This window comes from Desmodus rotundus, chromosome 7 (genome assembly GCF_022682495.2).
Source record: "Desmodus rotundus isolate HL8 chromosome 7, HLdesRot8A.1, whole genome shotgun sequence".
NCBI lineage: Eukaryota > Metazoa > Chordata > Mammalia > Chiroptera > Phyllostomidae > Desmodus > Desmodus rotundus.
The window spans coordinates 77781464-77800482 of record NC_071393.1 but is presented as its reverse complement, the minus strand read 5'-3'; the positions used below and the strand labels follow the sequence as shown (position 1 = coordinate 77800482).

The 19019-nt window shown below is 38.8% G+C and overlaps 1 protein-coding gene across 4 annotated transcripts in view; it reads left to right on the top strand.

Annotated features, from left to right (window-relative positions):
• SPG11 (SPG11 vesicle trafficking associated, spatacsin) overlaps window positions 1–19019 on the top strand; it is a 95231-nt gene that overhangs the window by 52656 nt on the left and 23556 nt on the right. For 3 of the 4 annotated variants that reach the window (XM_045201657.3, XM_045201656.3, XM_045201658.2), the window contains 10 exons: window positions 2082–2227; window positions 3210–3371; window positions 8111–8177; window positions 10641–10806; window positions 11846–12051; window positions 12470–12578; window positions 13677–13836; window positions 15387–15659; window positions 16613–16816; window positions 17742–17849. In XM_045201657.3, coding sequence (XP_045057592.2) covers window positions 2082–2227; window positions 3210–3371; window positions 8111–8177; window positions 10641–10806; window positions 11846–12051; window positions 12470–12578; window positions 13677–13836; window positions 15387–15659; window positions 16613–16816; window positions 17742–17849 — 1601 coding nt within the window. The remainder of the gene's footprint in view (window positions 1–2081; window positions 2228–3209; window positions 3372–8110; window positions 8178–10640; window positions 10807–11845; window positions 12052–12469; window positions 12579–13676; window positions 13837–15386; window positions 15660–16612; window positions 16817–17741; window positions 17850–19019) is intronic. The other variant, XM_024567763.3, reaches the window with a different exon arrangement.

The following is a 19019-nucleotide window of genomic DNA, read 5'->3' as shown; positions in this document are numbered from 1 at the left end:
AGATCTCCCTATGGGTATGCTGCTTGTGAAGGTTACTGGATTCTGTTCTATTGTTACCTGAAGCTCACTACTGGGTGCGTTGGTTCTGGGCCTCTTTGGAGCAATTCTAGTGCAGGATGCTGCCTGTGACTGGCCCTGGGCAACCTGTTTTGAGCTGCCAGTGATCCACAGCTTGTGGCTCCCTATGCTGGGCCTTGATGTGTGCAGATGAGACCAAGTTACTCACCAAGGCTGGCTATTACCAGTACTGGGTCTAGGGACAGGTCAGCAAAAGTCTCAGAGCACCAGAGATCCACCTCTGCCTGCAGGCTGCCTGTTATGTTTAGTCACTGAAAGAGCCTCTGACTGTACTCCTCAGCAGGGTTTAAGCTCACAGGGTATGGTCAGAGGGATTCCAGTGGGTGGGCTATTGCTTCCCCCAAGGCTGATGCCTCATGGAAAGGAGTGCTGTGCCCAAGAAGGGTGGGTTCTGGAGTATGGGGAATATCTGAGCAAAGGGATCCTGGCAGCTGACCAACCCCAGACTCCTGACAGGCCTCTCTCTACCAGAGCCCAAAGTGAGTGGCTGTGAACAAAATTTTGTGTGTTGGCCCTAATTTAAGAAGGTGGCTGCAACTCTAGCTGTCTCTCCCTGGTGGACAGAAACCCCACTGCTTTTCACAACCAGATATTATGTGGGCATGTTTCCTCGTTCTGGTGCTGTAGGCTAGGAGCCTGGCTTGGGGTTTAGACCCAACACTTCTCAGGGGGAACACCCTCCCCCCACAGCTGAGATATCCCTCCTTGGGAACCTGGCCAGCCCTCTCACACCTCCACACTTCCTAGTAGTCTCGATGGGTCTTCTTCTGTAAGTCCTTGGTTATCAGGCTTCTCTACAGCTAGTCTTCAGTTGGTATTCAGGATGATTTTTCAATAATTTAGTTGTAATTCCAGTTTGGTCCTGGGAGGAAGTTAGTGTAGCTTCCACCTAATCCACCGCCATCTTGGATCTCCCCGTAGGTAGCTCTTGATATAGATGAATGAATTTTGTTCTAGTTATTTTCCCCATACTTTTTTCAACCTAGTCTATATTGTATTTCATTCATCTAACAAATATTTATTGAGCTCCTACCTTGCAACAGTCTGTAAGTGCTAAGGATACAACCAGAAACATTTGTGTATTTGTATACTGCTTTTTTTACTTAGTAATTATAAGAATTTTCCTGTGTACCTAGAGACAATGACCATTTTATGTTTACATAATATTTAATTGTATGGATATACCCTTATTTAATTTATAATTCTCTTATTTTTTAACATTAAGACTGTTTTTTTTTCTCCTACAAATAATAGCCTTGAATATATGTGAACATAAAATTTGTGTCTTTGTTTCAGATTACTTCTTTAGTACAGAGAGGTTTCTGGATATGAAATTACTGGGTCAAAAGTTATACACACTTTGAAGGTTCTTGTTATAAGACCAGACTGCTTTCCAGGGAATTCATATCATTTTATCCATAAGTCCCAGCTATTCGATATGCCCTGACCAACTCTATGATTTGGGATCTTTACTTTTTAAAATCATTGCTGTTTTGATAGGTGATATATGGCATCCAATTATTTTGATGTGCATTTCTTTATTGTTAGTGAATTATATATTTTATGTGTCAGACAATTATTGTTTCTCCTTTGTAAATGGTTATTTCTTTTGTCTGTTTAATCTGTTGTAGTCAGTATTTGGGGCATTGTTTTATATGGGCTCTTCATTTTAGACATTAATCTTGAGGGTGTTATCTGCTAATTTCCCCCCCTAGTTCATAACTACTTTTTAATTTTTTAATAGAAGTTTTTATTTTTACCTAGACAAATCTTTCATATTTCTGTTTGTGATGTTTTCTTATTGCTTTTAAATTTAGAAAGTCCTTCTTACTGTGGGTAGATTTAAAAATTAATTTTCTTCCTCAGAATTATATATAATTCTTAACTTTAGGAGAAAAACAGGAGCGGGGGTGGATAGGGCAGGGGAGAGCAACAGGGGACAACTGTAATAGAACAATAAACAAATTTTAAAAAGGAGAAAAACATACTTCTTTATTTTCCAGATCCTAAGTTGATCTTCCAGGCTAGCCTTGCAAATGCTCAAATACTGATTCCCAGCAACCAGGCCAGTGTAAGCAGCATGCTGTTGGAAGGACACACGCTCCTGGCTCTTGCCACCACAATGTACGCGCCTGGCGGTGTCAGCCTGGTATGGACAGCGCCTTTCCCTGTTATGGCAAACTAGGGCTGATTTTAGATTCAGCAGAAATACCTATGAATTTCCTAGAAACCAGTTGATATTAAAATATAACCACTTATAAGTATTTCATTAAAGAGTAAACCAAGGTGAATTTTAAAATTTTATATCATATCCTCTTAAGTCAAAAGGGAACCTAATATGTTATATAGAGATTCTTTTTCACTGTTATTTGTTTTCTAATGCTCCAGGTTTATTTTCAGGATAGAATCAGAATTTTGTTGTTTCTGGGAGTAAATATACCTTAGACCTTTGGCTTAGGAATTATTTTGTACTACTTGTCCTGTTAGAGAGGTAAAAAAGAAGTCATAATTTTTAGCTACTCATGTAAACTCTTTTGAGGGACCCAGTGGAAATTTGTCCATTTCTGCTTTTTTCAAAGTTATAGTGTGCCTGCTTAGAGGAAACTTAAGAATTCTTTTAAACATTTAATCTTCAAAAGTTTCTTACTGATGATAGCTTAATACCAGCTCTTTTAGATTGTTGCAATATACCTAACTTAGTTATTTATTCCTTTGTTCTTAATCACTTGTCAGAAATTAGTCATAAAGTAACAGAGCTGAGGAAAAGTCATGTAGTCCAGTAGTTATTTTTCTTTTAAAATATTTACTGTTTAATACCTAATTCAATATTTAAGTATTTTAAATCGTATAGTAGCAGCTTTCCCACACGCAGTTTGAAAACCACCAATTTGGGTTAAATTCCCAATTTTGTAGATGAGGAAACTGAGGCCTGATGTTAAATATCTAGCTAAAGGTTACACAGGTAGTTTGTCTTAGAACCAGAACTATCAGCTTCTGACTCCTTGTCCAGTGCTATTCTCACTACCGCGTGCTCTCTCAAACTAACCTTGTTTCACAAGGTTCTTGTGAAAAGAGGACATTAACTGGGAGAAGACAGAAACATGACTTACACCATGTTATCTCTTGCTTAGGTTGTCCAGAATGAAGAAAATGAGAACTGTTTGAAGAAAGTGGATCCCCAGCTACTGAAGATGGCATTGACTCCTTATCCCAAGCTAAAGACTGCTCTCTTCCCACAGTACACTGCCCCTAGTGTCCTGCCACCTGATATTACACTCTACCACCTGATGCAGGTACAGTATTTATTTCAGTGGCTGGTATTTAGGGATATCAGTCAAGGTTCAGCCGGGAAAACGGAAACTACTCTGGGTCTTTCAAACGGAGAACAATTTAACATAGAGAATTACTTATACAGAGTGATAGAATCGAGAAACCAAACATGAGATGCAGGCACAATCCCAAAATTGACAAAGAATAAAGCCATCAACACCTGTGGGGCTGCAAGGACACTTAAAGAAAGTGGTGTTATGAGAACCCAGAAGCTGGAGCCATCTCTGGGAGCCAAACTCAAAGCCAGGCTGCCTGACAGGAGCTGGGAACACTGAGGGTGGGGCTGCAAACTTGGAGGAGATGCCCCAGAAAACAAAGTTTTGGAAAAATATGTTGGTTTCTCCCCTCTTCCCACCTCCCATGTTGTCGTCTGTGGTGGCTAACCCTATCTGCTAGCCAAAGGGCAAGTAGGCTTGGGAAATAACAGTTCTCCGTAGTACAGGGAGAGCAGGGGAAATACGGAAATGGATCCCAGCTCATCTAATTGACCTTCATACTTGTCTGTTGCTTTCATCAAAAGCTCCATTCTACCACCGATAATTTCTATCTCTTCTCACTGAATACCACTGCTTATTTAAATCCGTGCTTCTTAACCTTTCTAGGACAAATACCTGAATATGAGGGAGCTATGAACCCCTCTAACCAGAAAAATTGCACAGATGCATATAATTTTGCTTATATTTCAAAGGAATTCACAGATTCCCTGAAGCCCATTCAGGGATCCTTATTTAAAAGCACCGTCTTTTGCTCATTTCTCATTTCAAAGGACTTTTGCTTTTTCTTCCTCTGGGCACATATATTCCCATAATGTCTTCAATTCAAAATAAGCTCTATAATCCTATGAAGATTCAAAATCTCTCTTACTTAATGTGAAGAATTCTTGGGGTATATAGACTTGCTACTCAACACTGGTCCCCGAGCAGGTGCCAGTCCATGAATTACTTACTGCTGAGATGAGATTAGGATATTTCACCAGAGTATAAATCAGTGCCACTAAGCATGCTGTGTAGTTCAGCAGGCTTTTTTTTTTTTTTTTTTTTTTTTAAAGTAACAAGAATTTCTTAAGGAAGGAGTAAGTGGATTTACATTTATCACAGGCTTCTTATCTCCTTGCAGATCAGCACTTTGAGTAGCAGTAGTATAAACTATATATAAGTGGGATTATGTAAAAACAGTTGCTCTACCTAAAATGGATTCAATCAGCCTAAAACAAAAGTAGTTTCAGGTGGTTCTTTGTCCTCAATTTTGCTCATGCAGTTTTTTAGTCCTGTCATTGTTACAGAGCAGCAGTTGGGTCCCTCAGCCCGTTGCCACACTTTAGTCAAAATTCCAGAGGCAAAGGTTTGGTGATAAAGGAAAGGAGTCTTTATTCAAAAGCTTCACAACCTTGGAATAACAGCTTTCTATATGCCTTAGTCACTTAAGACTGTCAATTAAGGCTAAACTCTTTAGCACCTGAGTTCTATCATTTCCCCCTGTTAGTTTTTAATTATCTTATTTCTATAGGGTTAGTTTACAAACTAAAACAACATAAGATACAAAAGCTACACAACAGAAGAATGGCAGGCTTCTGCCTCAGAACTCATCACCTAAAGAATATCTGAAGAAGAATAACCTTGCCACCCTTTGCCAGGCCAGCCTGATCCTAAGCTGTGCCCAGAGTTCCTTCTCATCCAAAACACCGTCCCTTGGGAAATGCAGGCAGCTGCAGCACAATCATCCAAGCATCCTTGAGGAGGAGAGCCAGCCCTCTTTATATCCCACTCTGCATGCATTCAGCTTCTCAGCCAATCCTGTCCTAGACCGTTTACCATTGCCTCCAGCAACCTCCTCCTATAGTCCCTTCCTGCTCCTCCCCAGTGATCAAATCTCTCTGTATTATTATTCCAGGAGAAGTATTTCTTAATAGACCACAAGTTTTCCCTTGTCTTAAAATCAAAAATGCTCTTTACTTAGCTATTCAAACCTTGACTTAATCTGTTTTATCCTGTATCCCTCCAACCATGTGTTTATAGTCTTTGCTAAGCCTTTGGCCTAGACAAATTTCGAACAGCCACTGCTTCCTGCTCTTAAAAGTTTTCTGACTGACTTGACCTTAGTCTGCTTTTTTCTTTGTTGCTGACGATTTGTTCATCACATTTCTTTAACTCTTGATCTGATTATCTTACTCTTTTTCTTTCCTGACATGCCTTAGCTCACCTTGTCATGTTTACAGCTTAAAATTTTCTAGCTTCCTAGTCCTCTTGCCTTTTGGTTCTAAAAGCATTTCTAAAACCCATTTTACATTATAATTAATGATACTTCTACCAAAAGAGGGTGCATTTTGCAGACATAATGTGACATGAAGAGAGTCTTTAAAAGGAGCATTGCCAGTTCTATTTTTATTAAGATAGAAAAGTGCCTCATACATTCTTTTTTTTTTTTAGCCAAATTCAAAGAATTTATGTCCAGAAAGATTTTTAATTGCCCTGGAGAAGGGAAGCAGACTACCTATGAAGGAAGTCCTTTCATATAATTTTGTTTACTGATTTTAGAATCAATTAACTTTTTTGTTTCCTTTAAACAGGGGTATCAAACTCATTTTCACTGGGAGCCATCCCAATGAGTATCTGGGAACTCCTTTTTGTGCAGTTGCCTTCAAAGGGCCGAATGTAATTTTAAGACTGTGTAAATGTAACTACTCCTTAACTAGGGGCAAGGAAGGTGCCTGGCCGGATTCGGCCCACGGGCCTGGTGTTTGCTATCTGTGCTTTAAGAGGCCTCAGTGAGAGAGGGCCTCCACCCCTTAGGAGGGAAGGAAGGGTCCCTATTAAGCCATCTCTGAGGCTTGCATGGAAGTTAATAATGAAGGAAAAGTGGTTAGCAAATGTTCAGTTAGTCTCAACATTAGTTTCCTCTTGTGGGGTTCGTTTAAAATTTTTCCAATTGGTTCAGTATCTGATTCATTTACTTCTAAATACATATCACCCTTCTGGAAAAAGGTTATGTGTGTCATTGATTTCAAGAAAATCTTGTCCTATCAAGTGAATTGGGGCAGATTCGATTAGCAAAAATATATATTGTCCTATAATACTCCCTAGTTGGAAGGGAACAGGTTCTGATTTAAAAACAGGCATTGGTTGATTAGATATTCCTACCATTTGTACAGAGGTTTTACTCTCTGTACAAATAATGTGACTCTCTTCATGTCACATTATGTCTGCAAAATGCACCCTCTTTTGGTAGAAGTAGCATTAATTATAATGTAAAATGGGTTTTAGAAATGCTTTTAGAACCAAAAGGCAAGAGGACTAGGAAGCTAGAAAATTTTAAGCTGTAAAAAGGCAACTTCGTTGGGTGTGATTATGAACAGATAAAGTAGCCCCAGTATCTATAAGGGCCTTAGTAATTTTTCTTCTTTGAATTTCTCTATACTGTTAGTAAGGAGAAGGGGAAATGTCCTCTCATAGTCCTGGTAGCAACCCTATGTTTGTTTCTGTTTCTGTTTCTTTTCTCTTTCTAAATCCCATTTCAGTTGTCTATAACCCTTCTTCAGGTGATCGGGCTTTCTCCAATAAAAACAGTCTCCTCTACAGAAGTTTCCCAGCAAATTCTATTTAGTAATTCTGTTGCTTTGCTCCCAGAAACCAGTATGGATACTAATTGGAATAGGTCAGAATAGTCAGGATCACATGTTCTAACAGTTAAATTAAATTTTTTTGTGCCCTGGCTGGTGTGGCTCATTTGGTTAGAGTGTTGTCCGATAAACTGAAAGGTTGCAGGTTTGATTCCTGGTCAGGGCACATGCCTAGGTTGTGGGTTCGGTCCCTGGTCTGGGTGCATACAAGGGGCAACTGATTGATCTCTATCTCCCCCACATGCCCCCTCTAAAATCAATAAGCATGTCCTCAGGTGAGGATAAAATAAATAAATTAAATAAATTCCTTTGTGAATCCATCAGGGTTCTGGAGAAAGTTGGGGAAGTCTTTAGGTAGATTCCTTAATTCTGTACCATCACTGGTTCCCCTCTCCCTGAGACTGGCTTTTCAGATTTTCTATTGTGAGTGTTCCCTAGGTCAGTAGGGAGCTGTAGTGGAGGAGGTGAGAAGAGAAAGAGGGAAAAAGGAAAGGAGAGTAAGTCCAGACAACCATGTAAAGGGTACAGGAGGGCAGTTGGAGAAGAGGGGAGAATGGGGTGTTGGCATTGAGAGTTTCAGAAGCCTCCCTGAGTTCAGAGACAGGATCTAAAAGTTCTTATTAACTTCTTATAGAAAAGGGGAATTTAATTGTGCTCCTTCTAGAAGTTTCTAATTTCTAATCAAGATAAGCTTCCCATTCAGTTTAATTTTAGAGCCAGCTTTTTTCTAATTTTGCATACAAAAAATTTAGGTGTCAAAAGAGTTCCATTTTTGCCGCCTTAAGTTGATATCACTTCTAGTTGAATCTTCCCATTTATATATATATAAGTACTTGCAAGTAAAAGGCTTCCTATTTATTGTGTATCTGCAGGAGTATTAATGGGGGCTGGGAGTTGGAAGTTACAGGCCTTGGAGGCACAATTTCCCCTGTTAATTTTAGTTTTATTTTGGGGTCTGTAGATCCTGAACAAATTTCTAAGGATGTCCTTGTAGCTGGTTGAAGTGTGCTGCTTATTGGCTGAGCTCCAAAGGGCTTTTAGAATCAATTAACTTTTAACTCCAATATGACTTTTCCTCTTTTACAGTCATTACTGCCCTTTGATCCTAGCAGATTGTTTGGCTGGCAGTCTGCCAACACACTAGCTATAGGAGGTAAGTCCTTATGGGTACTTCTTGCTTTGGAAGCATTTCAGCAGTGTTGATCTGTAGGAGTTGATTTTGTTAAGCCAATACAGTTTTTTTCACTGCTTTCTATTAAATAAAAATAAATAAATAAAGGTGTATTCCAATAAATTGAAAACATATTGTGAGTTAAAAGCCAGTGTATTAAGTCACTAGTGCTGTACATGCTGGGAAATGGGTACCTGTCTAAATTTTTTTTTCAAAAATCCCTTTGTTGGAGATATAGTATTATAAAGGTTAAGAGCATGAATGTTGGCCTTAGATAAATCCTGGCTCTACCATGTAACAGCTGTAGGACCTGGGGCAAGTGATTGAACCTCTCTTCAATTCCCTGTAAAAGAAGCTTAATAACAATGGCCACCTCACATGTTACACTGAGAACGAAAGGAGACAGGGCACGTAGGTAATAAGGTCTCACAGTCCCTGGCACATGGTCAGCACCAGATAACACACACATTGCCTTCCTCACTAGGCCATAAAAATTCCTGGGGTTTGCTTGTGTGTGCCTTTTTTAAAGTATAGTTAACATTCATATGCCATTCTTAAACTTTTTCTTTTTGTTTCTTTTTTTTTTTGCATTTAGAGTTAGCCTTTAATATCGTGTTACCTGTGGTGCCTCCAACTAAACTACTCTAAAGTTGGCTTCAAACTAGTACTTAGCACATAATATATAAGCCATATTTATTGACATACATAAAAATGAATTTTCTAATGTGTCAGTTTTATAAATTCAAATTTCAATATATTGAATTTACCTAGTGTCCAGAGCCCATTGCAGGCCTATAATAGATGTTCAATAACTATTTGTTGAGTGTTGAATAAAGTAGTGCTTATTGCATTGTCAAATGAAAACAATTGTTCTAATCTCAGTGAAGTTACTAGCAAGTAGACAGAATCCTTTGTCCTGTTACTTAGCCAAGGTCATGACCTCCGTCTTGGAGACTGAGCATTCTGGTAGGTAGGAACATACCAGGGAAACAGAAAATTGAAGTTGTGCGTGTTCCCTGCCTGGTTTTCAGACATTTAAAACATATTTGAACAAATAAAGCACAAAGTAAATGAAACAATAATACAGATTCATAAAATTGGAGAATTGTATTTAATTAGAACATTTACTAACTTTTTCATGTGATTTACCACTGAAAGGGGATGTAAAGAGACTGCCTGATGACTTTGCTTCTGTGGCAGGTCAGAGAAAAAGAAAATTTTCCCTTTGGGTAGAATTTTCTCTTACATGCAATCTCCACACTAAACCCCAGTTGTTAAAAAAATCAGGGTCTTACTTGAATAGAAAACTTAAGTTTGGTACCTGAAAGTACCATACACTTGACATGTATTCATCAAATATTTAATGAATGAGTGGTTTTGTATGGAATTAAAAGTTAACAAAACTACTGTGATCTCAGAAACATACAGATAAGCCATGTAATGTGACAACTTTTAATCTCAAAGGGGGTGTATTTTTAAGTAATAGCTTGTAAGATGACAAGACACCTTTGAGGTCTTCGTCCTTTTTTGTAGGAGCCAAGTCACAATATAAATTCTTTGGAATTCCATAGAAGGATAAAACTTTATTTCAGAAATAAGCTTTGAACTTTGAAAATGAGACCACATGCACTGTTTTCCAGAATTGGTTCCTTTAACAGTTCAGAATGTTCTCTCTCTTTATTTTTTAAATAGGTAGTCGTGGTTAAGAGACAAATATTAGGGCTTGACAGGAGTGCTTATTTCACATTAACTTCTCACATCCAGATATCTTCTGACTTTAGATTTCTCTAAGAGTAGAAAATAAATTTTTTTTGGCTATTTTCATGGGCATAGAGGAACTTTAAACTGAGTCACTCCACTGGTCTTGGAAAGATGGTACCAACATGTAGATAATAAGGTGCTCTGTGCATACAACATCAGGAAACACAGCTAGTGATAACAAGAGGAGGTGCAGGACAGTACTGATATGGAGAAAATGTGTTCTTCTCAAAGTATTTATTGGAGAATGGTACAGTGGGTTGGCCATGGTAAATAGAGGAGACACAAATATGTTAAGTGGGAATATTATTGCATAATGAGCTACATGAATGAATTAAAAAGCATTTGCAGATCTTTGGAAGAGATTTTGCAACTAAATGGTTGCTGCCATTGTGAAGTTAAATATAGAATTAAAGCATCTGAAATTACAGTAAGTTCAGTGGGGGAAAACACAGTTTGTAAATTTTCATGCGGCTTCTCTGGTACACATTTTTGCATAAAATGAGGACTATCTCTCCATGTTAAAATAAAACACTTATATTTTGGTGGTCCAGAATGACACAATGGTACAAAGTGATTATAGCAACCAGTTTTCTTTTACCATTACAGACTTAAATTTCCATGTGCAGATCTACAGTTAATCATGGTGAGATGCAGAGCATTAATATCGCTTCACTTTCCCTTCAGATGCATCCGGTCATCTCCCACATTTCTCTAGCCCTGACCTGGTGAATAAATATGCTATAGTGGAACGTCTGAATTTTGCTTATTATTTATATCATGGACGACCATCATTTGCATTTGGTACTTTTCTAGTCCAAGAGTTAATTAAGAGCAAGACACCCAAACAGCTGTGAGTATGTAAAACATAGCTTGTACTGTTTATAAAAAGTATATCGGTATATTTTACATGTGCACTTAAAAAAATATATTGGAAACATGTATACTCAAATTAACAGTGATTATATTTGGATGGTGATTTTTTTTTCATTTGTGCATTTCTGTGTACCCCAAGTTTTTGACATTTAGTGTGTGTTACTTTTGTTAATAGGAAAAAAGATAAGTATATTTTAAAAGATAAAAAATATTTTTTAAAATCATATTTTTAAAAACTTACCCAGGAGCTTTCCAGATGTTACCATTAAGCCAAAGAGAGAATTCTATAATGAGTTGTGGATTCTTTATTTAAGATCTTTGTTAGGTTTACTTTATTGGTTTGTTTTCTTTTCATTTTTTTATTGTATTTTTCCATTACTATTTTAATCCCCTTATAGCCCTCTCCCCCCTGAAATTATTGATTTATTTTATAATTAACGAAGTAATGTATTTTTATGGTAAAATATTCAAGTAGCTTAGAAGGGTGAAAAATGAAATGTAAAATTCCCTCAGTCTTATATCCTCATTCTACATAGTAAATGAACATGGTTAATTTCTTGTGGGTCTTTCCTCAAAAATCTTCTACGCATATAAAAGTACATATGAATCCTTTAAAATGTATGTGCTTTAAGATGTCAGACTTTAAGTGCCATTCATTTTCTTGGTAGTTTGTGTACATTTAATTGGCAAGATCACAAGTTGGCAATCTTTTGGAAGAGTCACTCCCTGTTCCCTGGATGAAATTGGAAACAGAATAATCTGGACTGTGAGTAGGTGTTTTAGGAGTAGGTGTTTAGGAAAATATAAGGAAACGGGGGGCTATGGACCCAAAAGACAGATTAAAAGCTACCAAGAACCTGAGTGAATGTGTGCAAGGGCACAAAAAGGGAAAGGGGAGGAAGCCAAAATTCACAGGTGTCTGACACTCCGTGTACCACTGATGTGATTCCATCTGCTTCTCCTGATGGGATGCAGTTTTCATATGCTGATATGATTTTGCTTCCTTTCTTTTTCAGGATTCAGCAAGTAGGCAATGAAGCCTATGTTTTAGGCCTTTCTTCCTTCCACGTGCCTTCAATAGGAGCTGCCTGTGTTTGTTTCTTAGAATTGCTTGGCCTCGACAGCCTCAAGCTCAGAGTTGATATGAAAGCGGCCAATATAATTCTGAGCTACAGGTGTACAAATGAAGATGCTCAGTACAGCTTTATCAGAGAGTCTCTAGGTACAGCACCTTTTCTTTCTGTGGCTTGTTTTGTTTGAAGGACCTGGGATGAGTAGGTCTAAGGCAGGGATGTCCAACCTTTTGGTGTCTCTGGGCCACATTGGAAGAAGGAGAGTTGTCTTGGGCCACACAGTAAATACATTGTGACACATAATCACAAAAAAATTTCATAATGTTTTAAGTAAATTTACGACTTTGTGTTGGGCCACATTCATTGCCATTAGGCCATGGGTTAAGGCATTGTCAATGGTTGGGGAGGAAACAGTGATCTTCCTCTTTCATCCTTTTCCTGCAGTGTGTGTTCTTTAACTCACTTTCTTGGGTCCTTTAATTGGATACTGAAACCACACTTTTCAAACAGAAATGGCTAGTTCCTACCTTTTCTCTTGACCAAATCTGTTGTTTATATTTCTTATAGCTGAAAAACTCTCTAAATTGGCTGAGGGTGAAAGGGCAGCTGTAGAAGAAATGCTTGTTCTCTTAGAAGAAGGTATATGGAACAGCATTCAACAACAGGAAATAAAGAGGTTTGTGAGTTGCAGTCCCAGCCTCTTTTCCAGCAAGCTTTATTGTTCCTGTGTGTTTGCCTAGTCTTCCCTCCAGCATCTCAGAGTTTTTCACCAATCCCCCTAGGCCTTATCTTCTTACTCATCCAGCATATAGCAGATTCTTAGTAAATGGATAATGGGGGGTTCTTTTTTTTTTAATTTTTTTTGGATAACGGGTTTTAATTGCATCTTACCATCAGTAAAAGGAAGGTGAAGGTAATTATTCCCTTTTAAGAGATGGGGTTTGGAAGAGTTGGAGAGGAGCTTTGTGTCCTCTACTGCCCTACTGGTCAGGGAGGTCTGTTAAGTGTTACGTGTTGGAATCATTTCAGAAGCTGTGGGAAGGATATCAGAAAATTTAACTCTGATATCCTTAATTTTTTCTTGCTAATGTGTCAATTGATAATGGAAGTTGAGGTGAGCATCTATCCACAAAAGCCCCTCTCCTGATACAGAGTGCAGCAAAAGGAGGTTTACAGTTGTGAATACGTGAAACAGAGTTTATTCTTGTATTATTTATTAATTACTGTATTATTTTTCACACAAACAACTGTAAACCTACTTTTGCCCTACTGTACATTCTCGCTATCTTTTGTCTGTGCTATCCCACTGGGGCTGACCCAGCCATGCCAGACCCTGGGAACACACCATTCTTCTCTAACTCCTATCACTGACTCTGCTCTCAACAACTTCCTGCTTTTAGCAGGAACAGGTACCCTCCCCTTAACGAGGAAGTCCCTGACAGGGCTCTGGTGTTCTAAAGTGAATCATGAAAGATAATTAAACACTCAGAAGATTTCTTGAGTGATTGTTTTCTTACTTCTCCTAAAGATTGTCAACCAGATACTTGGTTGACAAAAGGAATGAATTCTACCAGCATCTAAGAAAGCTATCGTGTGTTATAGGTAGGAGTCCGTTTTTGTTTTTTCAAAACAGTCTAATAAATATTTGGTATTTGTTGAAAAGCTTTTTAGAGAATATACTATGGTTAAATTAATTTTTACTGATTTTCAGTTTAAAACTAAAGCAATATTTTAACAAGTTTTTTTTCCTCTACCTCTCCACCCCCAATTACAGGTTATCCAATGAATCTAGCAGCCACTGGACATTAGTGGTACAATTCTGCAGGCTCCACAATGTGAAACTGAGCACATCTTACCTTAGAGAATGTGCCAAAGCAAATGATTGGTTACAGTTCATTATTCACAGCCAGCTCCATAATTACCACCCTGAGGAGGTAAGCCAGTGATGGTTGGCAAGCTATTGAAGAAGAGGATATTGGAACATTTCTTAGAATAAAAATAGTGTTCTTTCTGTTGTGAACACATACACTTTTGTTTGATACTATACTATTTTTTTTACTAAAATTTCAGTGGGTTGGCATCAGGCAAAGGACTAGTTATTAGTACTAAAAAGATGAAGGAAGAGTTTTGTGATTCCAGATTGCAAATGGAAATTCAGTCAAAAGCAACAAACAACTTTGTAAAATTATATGGTCACCTCTGACACAATTGAGGTTGAAAAAGAACAATTTTGCCTATGCTTTTTTCTAATATTTTCAGCTCCAGCTGAAATTGAAACTTGGTTATCTGCCTCGTGCACTGTTAGTGGGATTGCATACTGGTGCAGCCACTATGGAAAACAGTTTGGAGCTTACTCAAAAAATTACAAATAGAACTACCTTATGAACCAGCAGTTCCACTTCTGGATATTTATCTGAAGAAATCCCAAACACTAATTCTAAAAGATATAAGCACCCCTATGTTCATTGCAGCATTATTTACAATACCTAAGATATGGAAGCAACCGAAGTGCCCGTCAATAGACAATTGGGCCCTGGATGGTGTAGCTCAGTGGATTGAGTGCGGGCCTGCGAGCCAAAGGGTCGCCAGTTCAATTCCCAGTCAGGGCACATGCCTGGGTTGCAGGCCAGGTCCCTGGTGGGGAGCGTGCAAGAGGCAATCACACGTTGATGTTTCTCTCCCTCTCCTTCTGTCTCCCTTCCCCTCTCTCTTAAAAAAATAAAATAGACAGTTGGGTAAAGAAGATGTGGCACATATATGCAATGGATGTTACTCAGCCATAAAAAAGAATGAAATCTTAGCATCTTAGACAACATGTATGGACAGAGAGGGTATTATACTAAGTAAAATAAGTCGGACAGAGAAAGACAAATACCATATGATTTCATTTATATATGAATCTAAAGAACAAAAGAAACAAACAAAACCAGAAACAGACTCATAGAACAAACTAAGGGTTGCCAGATAGAAGGTGAAGGGATTAAGAAGTACAAATTGGTAGTTACAAAACAGTCATGGGGGTGTAAGGTACTGCATAGGAAATATAGTCAATAATATTGTAGTAATTATGTATGGCGCCAGGTGGGTGTTAGACTTGTTGAGGGGATCACTTTGTAAATTATATAAATGTCTAACCATTATGCCGTACACCTGAAACTAATATAGAATAATATTGAATGTCAACTATAATTGAAAGATAAAAAAGAAATAAAAAATAAACTTGCCCTAACGAGTGTGGTTCAGTTGGGCATCATTCTGCAAAATGAAAGGTCACCAGTTTGATTCCTGGTCAGAGCACATGCCTGGGTTGTGGGTTCTGTCCCTGGTCGGGGAATGTGAGAAGCAACTGATTGACGTTTCTCTTTCATGTCAGTGTTTCTCTCCGTCTCTTTCTTCCTCTATTCCCCTCTCTCTAAAAATAAATAGAATCTTTAAAAATAAAAAAACTTGGTTTTCTGTTTTAATCATCTAATATGTTTTCCAGGTGAAATCTCTTCTCCAGTACTTCAGCCCTGTCCTTCAAGACCACTTAAGGCTGGCTTTTGAGACCTTGCCCTCAGTGTCCAACTCCAGCATGGACAGCAATCAAGTCTGCAACAAGTGCCCCCAGGAACTCCAGAGACACAAAGAAGAGATAACTGATTTCTTTGAAATTTTGCTCCAGTGCTCAGAGGAGCCAAACTCCTGGTGCTGGCTTCTGGCTGAAGCAGTGAAACAACATGCCCCAATTCTTAGTGTCCTAGCCTCATGTCTCCAGGTGAGGGTCATGAGAAGTCCAAGTTAAGGACCTAGAGAGCAATAGAAAAAGTGGGAAGGGGTAGGGAGACTGATAATCAGGGAGCCTGTGGGGGGATGATGATATTGAGGTTCTAACATGTGTTTCCAAGGCCACTGCAATGTCTTATGCTTCTCCAGCTTAGGACCCAGGCCATCTGGTGCAGCTCAGTGGATTGAGTGCGGGCCTGCGAGCCAAAGGGTCGCCAGTTCAATTCCCAGTCAGGGCACATGCCTGGGTTGCAGGCCAGGTCCCTGGTGGGGAGCGTGCAAGAGGCAATCACACGTTGATGTGGTCAGAACCTTGGTTCCTGGTTGGCAGTCATAGAGAAGGATGCCTTGGTGGACTGACCACCATGGCCTTTGAGCCAGGAAGAAAGATAGTCTACACCACAGGTGTCAAACTCATTTTCACCAAGGGCTACATCGGCCTTGCGGTTGCCTTCAAAGGGCCGAGTGCAGTTTTAAGACTGTATAAATGTAACTGCTCCTTAACTGTTAAGCAAGAGCTCGGCGCTGCTGCCAGGTAGAAACAAGGTGCCAAGCCAGATAAAACGAGGTTTGGCCGAGGGCCTTGTGTTTGCCATCTGTGGTCTAGACAGTCCCTTGGTCAGCAGTTCTGTGGTGGGCAGCTGTGTTTTCTTATACTTAGTAAGTACTTCCCTGTCTTTCACACATATCCTCTCAGTCTCTAGCCTTTTGACCTGCCATACTACACCCTGAGTCTACAGAATGGTTTACAAAAGTCCCTTAGTTATACATTCAAGTTTGTTTCATGTTTGGAGGCTTTTTAAGCCTTATTAACCAATTTACTGAGGTAACTTGTTCTGAACAGGAAATAGCCATCCATAGTTGTAGCATTGCTGGAGACTTCCTCTATCAAGTAATCCAAGCCCGGTTGTTATCTTATTTTGAAAAGTTCTTATCCCATGGTAGGATGCCAGTGCTATTCCTTGTCTCTGTGTTTGGACCATCACTTCTGTGGAGGACAGTGTTGCAGCTGAAGCAATAGGACACATTCAGGGCTCCGTGGAGAGTCATACCTGGGACCTCGCGGACCTCTCAGTCATCTGGAGAACATTATTAACAAAGCAGAAGAGCAAAACTCTCATCAGAGGTTTCCAACTTTTCTTTCAGGTAGTGGTATCACTTCATTTCTTTCCTGAGTTTAAAAGGTTTACTTTAGCCCTGGCTGGGTAGTTCTGCTGGTTAGAGCGTTCTCTTGATAAACTAAGGTTGTAGGTTTGATCCCCAATCAGGGCACATACGAGAATTAACCGATGAATGAGTACAGAAATAAGTGGAACAACAAAAATCGATGCTTTTTCTCTATCTCCTTTCTCTTTCTAAAATCAGTCAAATTTTTTTTTAAAGGGTTACTTTAGAATATCCCATACTGACTTTTTCAATTATTCCTATTCTTGGATTTATTTTTTAGCCAACAACAAATAATGATCATAACTACCATTTATTTAACAATGTGCTTTGTATACATTTTGCAATGTGCTGATTCTCACAGTAGTCCTATACAAAGATGATACATATGAGGATATTATGAAGAGGTCTTACCCTCATTTTACAGAGTAATAAACCAAGGCTTACAGAACTTAAGTAATGTGCCCAGGGTCTCAAAGTATTTTAGTAAGCGGTGTACTTACAGTTCAGATCCATGCTTTCTAATTCCCAGACTCCTGTCCTCTGACTGAAAATCTCCCATTGACATGGTGGAACTGTATGGATTGATGCCACAGGGAGCAGTAGGTTGGCAGGTCAGTGGAGCCCATTATCCAGGAGTGTATGTAGAGGTTTCCTAGCACCATCTAGTGGAACGTGTTTGCTCATGTGTAGTGGACCAAGTATAGAAGAGACAGAAAATGAGTGGACTATTGAGTAGATATACCTGGACAGAGTATCTTTTTCCAAAAGGAGAAAGAGTATAAACTCAACTTCCTTTCCTTTTAACATGCATGCTTTTAACTTTAACCTTCTCTTATGTTGGCATTTTTCCTGAGAAAATAGTATTAAGTTCAAAATTTTTACATTTCATTCAAATTCTTCTTCAAAGGATTCCCCATTACTATTGATGATGGAAATGTATGAACTCTGTATGTTCTTCAAGAATTACAAGGAAGCCGAAGTTAAACTGCTGGAGTTCCAGAAGACCCTCAAAACTGTAAGTTACAATTGTATGCTATTTTTCACAATTTGAAATTCCTTAGAGTGGCCTGTTTGCTAGTAGGCAGAAGGTGGCAGCAGGTGAATAGCTGTTATTTGGCATGCGTCAAACTAAGTCATGGATACTGTTCCAGGGATGGGGAGGCAGGGCAGGAGTTGCCGTGGCCCTGCTTATAGCACCCCGGTTGCCAGGGATGGCATAGATTCCATCTAATGTGCTGTAACTCTGATCAGTATCCTGATGCTGCAGCCAAGCTCAGTGGGAAAGGAGTTAATGGTATCTACTATGGATGCTGGAGAGGATTATGGTGATACAAGAGCCACATTCTACCAGGTCAGGATAGCTCCAGCAGCACTGAGTGTGAATGGGGTTCTTCTTTTTTTTTTTAAATCAACACTTCTAGTGGTCCCTGTCCAAATGATGCTGTGCCTTGTGGTCAATTTGAGGCCTTACTTATTAGAAGCTTGTTTCAGGCCTATTTATCACATAGTGCTTCAATAATTAACCCTATTGGGGGGTGGAATTTATAAGAAAGGAAAAGAACTATGCCTTAGTTCCACTTGGGGTTTTGGCACTTTTGCCTCGTCTGCCACAAAAGAGCTCTATGATAAATGAGACAAAACTATTTACTGATTCTACCCAACAAATATATCACAGTGAAACCTCAATATGGCTTTTCTCTCAATCACATATTGGTCTTAACTATAATGAAGATTATTATTTATTATTTGAAAATACAGAATCAGTTATTCAAATATTCCTGAGGTTTCTAAATCACAGAAAATAAGGGCATTGATTTCCTTGTTCTATCTCTCTCTATGGCTGGGGCCCTAATATCTTTTTTTTTTTTAGTATTACTTTTTATTGTGGTCAAATACATATAACATTTACCATCTTAGCCATTTTAAGCGTACAGTTCAATGGTGTTAAATACATTCACAATATTGTGCGACCATCACCACCATCCATCTCCATAATAACTCTTTTCATCTTGTAAAACTGAAACTATACTCCTTAAACAATAACTCATTCCCCCCCTATCTCTAGCCCCTGGCAACCATTATTCTGCTTTCTGTCTTTATGATTTTGACTACTCTTAAGTTCCTTATATAAGTAGAATTATACAGTACTTGTCTTTTTGTGACTGGCTTATTTCATTTAGCATAA